Source organism: Loa loa, assembly GCF_000183805.2.
Source record: "Loa loa unplaced genomic scaffold supercont3.34, whole genome shotgun sequence".
Classification (NCBI taxonomy): domain Eukaryota; kingdom Metazoa; phylum Nematoda; class Chromadorea; order Rhabditida; family Onchocercidae; genus Loa; species Loa loa.
The window spans coordinates 14,904-23,734 of NW_018108214.1; the positions used below are offsets into that span (position 1 = coordinate 14,904).

General features: G+C 33.7%; 2 protein-coding genes across 2 annotated transcripts; both read left to right on the forward strand.

Annotated features, from left to right (window-relative positions):
- Positions 1-1,041: 1,041 nt before the first annotated feature.
- LOAG_10175 (hypothetical protein) lies at positions 1,042-4,242 on the forward strand (the record flags this gene model as incomplete). Its single annotated transcript, XM_003145702.1, has 8 exons — positions 1,042-1,142; positions 1,620-1,711; positions 1,839-2,012; positions 2,273-2,319; positions 2,545-2,674; positions 2,807-2,964; positions 3,152-3,319; positions 4,024-4,242. 8 exons carry the CDS (start codon positions 1,042-1,044, stop codon positions 4,240-4,242), a joined length of 1,089 nt encoding a protein of 362 aa, XP_003145750.1.
- Positions 4,243-5,999: 1,757 nt separating this feature from the next.
- Positions 6,000-8,504, forward strand: LOAG_10176 (hypothetical protein; the record flags this gene model as incomplete). Its single annotated transcript, XM_003145703.2, has 8 exons — positions 6,000-6,052; positions 6,162-6,375; positions 6,489-6,719; positions 6,906-7,064; positions 7,195-7,271; positions 7,485-7,666; positions 7,761-7,972; positions 8,223-8,504. 8 exons carry the CDS (start codon positions 6,000-6,002, stop codon positions 8,502-8,504), a joined length of 1,410 nt encoding a protein of 469 aa, XP_003145751.2.
- Between the last annotated feature and the right edge of the window lie 327 nt (positions 8,505-8,831).

Below are 8,831 nucleotides of genomic sequence, written 5' to 3' on the forward strand. Positions count from 1 at the left end.
CATGCGGTAACTAATTTGTAAAGGCTTTATCCTATGTACAAATCATAGATACAGCCATGAGAAAGCTGTACATCTGCTAAAACAATTCTATGCATTTTCCTCTTTACATAAAGAAATTTGATATTGAAGTAACGGTTGTGTCTCATCCGCGTTAATTCCTATTTGGTTAATAAATACTATCTATATTCGTGGTATTTTGCTACGTCAAAAGGATCAACAGATCTTTGCTCATCCATTGATAATTCAATCTTAACAAAACAGTTTCTCTGAACTAAACCTGGAAAACTAGTTTTCTTTCAATAAAAGAAGCAAGGAAATCGAGTTTTATTTGTTACAAAAGAACCAAAGTTTTCGTAACAACCAGAGCATTGAAGTACCCAAAAAATGAACATATGAAACCTTCATGTGGTTCAATGGTATAATGACTATTGATGAAATTTGAAGTTATTTAGGGCAGACAATTTCCGTCACTTCATCATTTTGAGCAATGGACTTGCAATGAACGGCGGTGGATGATGGAATGTGTTGTCTGCAGTAAAATTGTTTCACCAGGAAGGGTTTTTCAATTCACTCCTTGCTTGCATTTCTTCTGCAAATATTGCGTGGAACAATGGCGAAGCATACGTAAGGTTGATTCTTTTGAATTGTTTCTTCTTGTATAATTTACATGTTCAGATTTGTAAAGTTTCATGAAGTAAATATTTTAGACAGAGTCAAGTTCAAGAAACTCATGCACTCCTCAGAAAACTGTCTCATCTATGGTTGGTTTTAAAACCTGTCATTAAAGCTAACGCAGAGCAAACATTATTACCGTTGACGTTCACATTTCTATTTGTCTGCATTCTAATTTAAAAAAAAAAATATTTTCATCCAAAATTTTATTTCCTATCCGTTTGTTTCCTTAACAAATTTTGGACAAATTATATAAAACGATAAGAACTTGATCTTTCACCCTGTTTTCTATTCCTAACGCTTATCTGCAGTACGATAAGATTCTGAATTAAGTTGTATCATTCACATATGCTTGTAAATTTGTTATAAATGAATCAGATTTGTCTTGCATCGAATTGCTTCTCAATTTTTGACGAAAACTCCAATAGACGTCTGAATTGGAAATATTGCGAGAGCCAATTCTGCTCCCGGTTAGCATTCTCGATATCAATTCGATTCGTGGCAAAAATCAATCTGCCAGAAAACTTGCTTCCTATTGGATTTGTAATAATTCAGTTTTGACTTGAATTCATTGTTGTTATGAAAAGTGAAACAAAAATCCGTGCACCGCAATGAGTGATGTTTACTATTTCGTTTCAAACATTTTTGGAATATTATCTTTTAAATTATCACTTCTACTTGAACTATAATCAAAGTTCTCCTATCAGTGGTAATCAGTTTAAATTCATTATGAATGTTATGGTATTATGATATGGTATTATAAAACGAACCATGCTTGCCTCATTGTTTTCCACTCATTACCACTCCTAGGAAGATTCAAATTCTGGCCTTTTAACCGATGGATGAATCTCTTTACTAAACTTTATAACGCATACTGTTTTGATAAATACATTTTTGTCTTTTGTTATTCTTTAAATTGTTTGCAAATTAATTTTTTAAATTTTTAGAAAACTTTCGACGGTTTGGTTGGAATGCTTGCCGTGCAAACATAATATTTGTTCCACGTGCATGGAAGAATACAAACAATTACCTGTTCCCGGTTTGTCTGTCCATTAATTCTACCTTTAGTAATCAATAATATTTTATGTGCTGATATGATCTGTCAACGATTTCCAAACTTCATCCACATTCTACCTTTTTGCACGAAAGGTAAATCGGTGTTTCAGTTTGCCCAGCGGAAGAATGTTCAGGAAAAACATTCGAGGCGGATGAGCCCAACTTGTGCGACGGTGTATGTAAGAAACACCTGGAAGAAGGCAAATACACAACGACAAATTGCTGTCAAGCGAGAATATGTTTCACTTGTTTCGAGACTATATTCGGTCGTAAACATCTTTCAGGTATGACTTTGATATTGTCTAAGTAGTTTGTTCTGAAGTACGTAAGCAGTATTTCAATCTGTCGAAAGCATACAATATTTCGCAACAAATTTATTAATTCATTTCTTCTATTAATTTCATTTATTAATTCATTTCCAGCTTTTTAAGTTTCTACCATGTACAGTCTTACTATTATAGGAAAGAGGTACATACTTTAAATTTGAAATCCATTTTCCTTATTAGAAAACACTTTTTGAAATAAATCTGATTGTATTTTTTAGGTACTGAAGAAAGATGTCCTTCTACCGAATGCCTTAGAAATCCTGACGTTAGTGGAACTGAATTAGTACATCTGCTCTTTTTTTATTAAATATTTATATTATGATGCTTCATTCTTGAAACTGAGAGAGTGCCTCTGTTTCAATAAGATAAAATTGTCAGAATCACTGGCAGTTTAATAAACCGATTATTGTATAAAAAATTCGGGAAACTACTAGTCTCTTTCTTCAAAAGTACGTGTAAGTGAAGCTTTAAAAGTAAATGCACCTATCAGATAGCGCGATGCCAAGCTGGATTAAAATGTAAAAACTTGACAATTAGTGGATTCCCATCAAAAGATGAATGCGAACACGCTATATGCATACAATGCCTTGAGAAAATGATCGATGACTGTGAATCTGTTGGTTAGTCGTACCGTATTTTTAACATAGAAAGTGAACCTTCGACACTACAAGTATTACATGCATTTGCATGCAGTAAAAGTTTATGGAATTTGGCACTTCACAAATATCGTTTTTACAACGACTAGAATTAAGGTTCCCTACCACGTTGTCCCAACGAATCATGCAATGCATTGTATAGTACGGAATCCGTAATAGCCATACGTGCTATGTTACCCGGAAAATCTGCATTCTTCAACAAACTTTCACTGGATAACAACTACTATTATATGATCAAGGATGAAGCAATTACTGTTAGTAATAATACAGTATTATTCCGTTAAATGTCATAGCATCCAGTATGTAACATATTCATAATTATAGTAATACATAATAAGTGTGCTGAAATTATCATTCAGGTTATTACCACAGAAAGTGTTCTGGAAGATTCCTGCAATTTACAGGGATATACTTCTTAACAGTATGTATTTCTTCTTTCAGCCAATAAAATTTTCGACAAATTTTAAATCAATGCAACGATATTTTGAAATTGATGTCAAACTAAGTGATGGTAGTGAAAGTAAGAAACTTTCATTCGATCGAATAGGAACAATTGCCGATTTGGTGCGGGAAATAAGAAGAGAACTAAACATTGCTCCTGAAGAGAAGGTTGAATTCACTCTTTTTTTCTATTTAAGTTAAAAGAAGTTCTGTTGCTTGTCGTACCAAACAATACCGGTCGCAATAAGGCAGTTTCCCTTTCTGATCTTCTTTAGTGTTCCGATCGAACTCAGTAGCTCTTTCTTCATTGACAAAAGCCGACGAAATCTTCTGCAATGCCTTGTCTTATATCTCAGACCTGCAAAAACTCTGCATCTGGAGTGATACACTGGAAATAGCCTAAAGGACATAATCCTTCTGACTGGATCCCCTCCTCCTTCTGATTGGACCCTAAATTCTTTACCCAAGACTTATCATTCGTTCTGATCTGTGGTTTAACCTGACACGTTGACCCTAAAGAAAGCAGCGATATTTTGTTCTATCATTATATATATATATATCTTCTCCGAGAATTGAAGATCACAATCAGCTCGTATTCTTTTCAACTTGCATAATATTTTTAACATGGCTTATCTTCGAGACTGATTTGCATCGGATACCTGGATACTTTAAATGTCAATGCTATACCTTAACTTCTCCAAATTTCTTCTTTTCATTTGTTCATCTCCTGACTCTTCCGTTTCGTACCCAACAGAATTTTACTTAATCTACCAACAAAATCATGGCAGCTATTATTATCGAATTATTCTGTACTTCATATAATTTTGTTATCTAAAGACTTTTGAAATGAAAATAACTCAAAAATTTTGCAGGTTTACGGATATTACCTAACACGATCATTAAATGCCGAAGGTAAACTAGATGAGGACGGTTATTCAGACAAACCAGCAGAGAAACTAGAATTTAGCGCAGAATCGATCAGTGAAACCGTGGAAAAACTAAACCTTTCTACGGCGATTACAATTGTAGCTGATATAGCTGGAATCGTGCAAGTTAAAAATGATAAGGCATTAAGTGATAAAGCAATATGAAATTTGCGGCGGCTCATTTAATCGAACCGTGCATAAAAATAATCTCACTGCTATCACAGATCTACAGATATTATTTGACACTTTATTCCTACTGTATTGCTGGTATATTCACGTTTTTAGTATATAAATTCTTTACTAACTTTTAATTTCTTATTTAATTTGTCAAAGTCCAAATGGTGAATAAATTTTTCACATCACGATTAAATTCAAATTTTTAGTATTTCACTGTTTCACTACTGGTTAAGTGAAATACTTTTGGAATCAGGAAAAGTGATGCTCAGATTTATTCAATACTTTTGGAATCAGGAAAAGTGATGCTCAGATTTATTCAATCTGTCGATATGATTTAAAAATCTTATTCGGAACTGATATCAAAAACAAATTTAAGAAAGAATATTGGATTTGTAAATTTCCAATTATTGTAATACCAACTTCGTGAAGATAAGTAATATTGAATGCGTCTTTTTTTTTGATCTCATATTATTTCTACAAACTAAACATGTTTTCACCTGTCACATATGCCTTCTTTTATGGTCTAATCATTCCAGAGTGTTTAACCACACAGTTGAGTTTCCTCCTTCTCAACTGTATTTTTAAGAGGACTTATGATTTGCCCAAATTTAATGGAATTATCATACAGTAATAAATCTATTAGCATTGGTTACTGAGATGTTGCTGAGCAGTTCGCTTGAGAATTATATCGTTTTTGATAAACCATCCATTATTGTCATAAAAAATGCATAAACAACCAGCAAGTGCAGCTCAGCAGTTTCATTTTCATTTATGTAAAATTAAGAAGACACTATTTCCGAGCTTTTCGTTGACAACAATAATGCATTAAAGTGAAATGTCAATTAAACAAATAAATGGGACAATTGTTACTATTAAAGTTGGTGATACCGCTGGATGGCTGTATGTCTCTTCGCTGCTATTTTGTTCTCTGCATTTTGCTGAAACTGTTAATGGTATGATCTGTTTCATTAGTTAATTATACATGATATCATAAAGATCATTGAATAGGAAAATTTTTGTAATATTTTGGGCTACAATTTTAGTCATATGGAATTTGTTGTCTGTATTCAATTTTTCTTTTTTTTTTTGATTAGCAATTTGTTGAAATGTTATAATAACATCGATGTGTTCCACATGGTTCATTTGTTTGCAACAGATAGATAAATCATATTTGAACTACGTGTGATACTTCATTGTTCATTAAAAAATGGATGGAGAAACTTAGTAAGGGATAAGTAACTGAAGATGAAAAACATTTTGTTATTTTTATAGATTCAAAGCTTACAAAAGAGAAATTTTCGATCAAATTCAAGATGGAAAGAGGAACACTGTATGCAGATTACATCAATTAAGAGAAATTTTGAAAGTAAAAGAGTGAGAAATCTGAAAATTTGTGAACTTTGATAGAACTCACTGAAACTGAACAGCCTTCTCACTGTCACTGTCAATAAGTCATGCAAGCGAGTAAGCAAGGAATTGTTGCGCCTGTTTCATTATTTCATTGTCATTATCCTTCTTGGGAATGACATCTCTTTTTTAACTTCGCTTTGGGATGAAGTAATGAAGTTCACCAAATGACGCTTTACAAGTATAACCAAAGTTTGCGGGCTTCAGTTGGATACCAGAATATCAACCAATGAATCTCAAACATTATGACTAGGGTGCTTTCATCATTTTTTGGATGATTCAATTCTTGACTCATTGTGTATAACTGATACTTAATTGTTGTAGACGATAACAGCTCAATGAATGAAACCGCTAATCCGATCTTGTATGGCATGAGGATCGAACGGAGACTGTATGTTTCTATAGATTTTGTATGCTGACTACAATATACTTAATAAAATCGATCTCTAAAATTTCCCGACACTCGGTGCTGAAATATAAACAATCGATTATCCATGCAGAGATGATGATTATTTCAATTTTGTGACTCGATTGGCTCAAAATCAAGCGAAACAACGAGTGACTGTTTTCGGTGAGCATCTATTAAACGTCAGTCGGTTTTGGTTTTCCGTCGATTTCACCTGTGCACCGGAAAAGATGATTCATTCAGCGTATTTAAATGTAGAAATTGAACGACGAATAGATGATCGCATGCTGCAGTGTACTGTGAATACCGTAAGCGTGTTTCTTCATAAACTTTTAAGATATAGTGAAGATAAATGCGACACCTCTTAAATGACATTTTTCTGTGTTAATCAGTTAATCAGTTAATGTTCGCAACTTTTCAGTTAGGTTCAGGTATAACCCGCCCAATGCAATTATGCGTTGAGCCACCGCAGCTAATGCCTGAACCTATCGTTGAAAATACAGAATTTACACAGATTATTTTGGAAGAACCGGTAACTCATTTGTTTCCTGTTTACATCCAAATAATGTTAATTGGTATGTGTGCCACGTTAAGTGCCATATTCTCGGGCCTTACTACTGGTTTGATGGCACTAAGTACCGATGATCTTAAGGTAAACAAAGTAACCATATCGCAAAAAACATATCTGAAACTGACCATTAGCAGAATGACTGACTCATAGTTGCATCACTAAGCTTATTCTGCATTCGATTCATCTCTTATGCAAAACAAAAAATTCATTTATTATTTACACCCTAAATCTACTCATTTACAATTTCCACTTCTGCTTCTTTTTCAGTTAATAGCGGAAGGTAGTGAAGATAAAAAAGAACGTGAATATGCTTCTAATATTTTGCCATTACGTGCTCACGGCAATTTCTTACTTTGTTCAATTGTACTGGGTAATACTACTTGCAACATATTGGTCACATTGCTTATTAGCGATATATCTGAATCAGTCAGTAAATATTTCGTTTATGTAGACAAATCTATGAATTATGTGTATTCATATTCCTATTGTATTCCTACTATTCGTGTTCCTACCATAGCCACGTCAACTTTATCACATAAATAAACGGAGTTTCCAGATTGCACTATCGTTGGTAATACCCATAGCTATAATCACTCTTCTTGGAGATATTGTTCCGCAAGCTGTATGTGCACGGTATTTTCCTTCTACTATTCATTTTGCATCAACCTTTTTTTGATCAACTCGTTAGAGTTAAAATTTAGCTTTTCATAAAATCCTCGCGCATTAATTTTAGCGTATGACATATGACTTTGAATTTTATCAGTTTTATCAAAATTTTATCGTTTTGAATTTTATCAAAATTATAACTTCCAACTGACAATTTCATTCAATAACACCGTACTTTAGCCATGCTTTGTTTATTGGTAGCCGAACACGCTACCTGACAATATTTTTCATGGTACTTTCTGCACCTATTTCATACCCCTTTTCACTTGCTCTCGATTGGTTGCTTGGTAGAGAGGGTCGAGACGTGTATGATCGAAAAACCCTTCGTGTATTGATTACTATGCAAAGAGATTTAACCAAAGGTAATTTTTCGACAAGACCGCCTGAAATAAGAAGCTTTTGAAATTATCAAAATTCATGACATTATTTGCATTCTCCCTTTATTGCTGTTTCAAGAAAAATTAAGCAATCAGATGGATGGTGAAACAACGGATTTGGTGCTAGCAGCTTTCGACTTACCAGAAAAGATAGTCAAATCAATAATGACTCCTATCGATAAGATCTTCATGCTATCTGATCAAAGTGTTATCGATAAAACGCTTTTGAAAGCTATCTCCGCCAAAGGTCGCACTAGAATTCCAATCTACAGTGGCAATGATCGCAATACGGTTCAGATCCATCTTCTGAAAACAACTTGAATTCTTTCTTTTTTCTTTTAAAGGAAGGAATTATTGAAAGACCACTATAATTTTTCTTGAAGTCCGACCCAAGTTCGGCCATTATAATTTTTCGTTTTTTTTTTTTAAATTTAATGAGATGGAAAATGAGTTAGAGCTAAATTTTTTGCTTCATAATATTTTCCATATCAAAGTGCTGTCAACCTTAGATATGATAAAGGCTGTTATTGATATGTTTTAGATTATGGCCATATTAAATATGAAAGATTTGCTGCCATTTTGCAAAACAAGTTTCTTAAAAGTTGGTACAGTCGTGCAACTGTGGAAGCGTAGCAATCAATTCCGCTTCATTATTGATAGCATGCCAGTTTTGCAATTACTCATCGAAATGAGGACTGGGATACATATCGCCATGGTGGTTACTTACGATGAGCAAAAACGAGACTATATTGTTCAGGGACTTGTCACTCTTGAAGATCTCGTCGAAGAGGTTACTATTTGCAGATTTGACAATGTTCGGTAATTTATGTAAATATTGCAAATTATTAATTAATAATTGAGCTAATGCAAGTGATGTGGATCAGGTCTACAAATAGACTATAACAAAGCCTACTTTTGCTACACCGATGGATTCGTCATCGATCGATATATACAACAAAATCACGATCTTTCAATGATTGCTAGCATAGTATTTCGAACTCTGTCCCCATGACTTCTCATAGTTGTGAACTTTACCGCCATGCTCTCATAATTGTTGTAATCCACTGAGCAAAGTGTTTGGGGAGCCATGAATCAGTTATGGAAGACAAAAAGTGAACGGAAGGTTTAAGCAGATGAAATCATGCGTTGC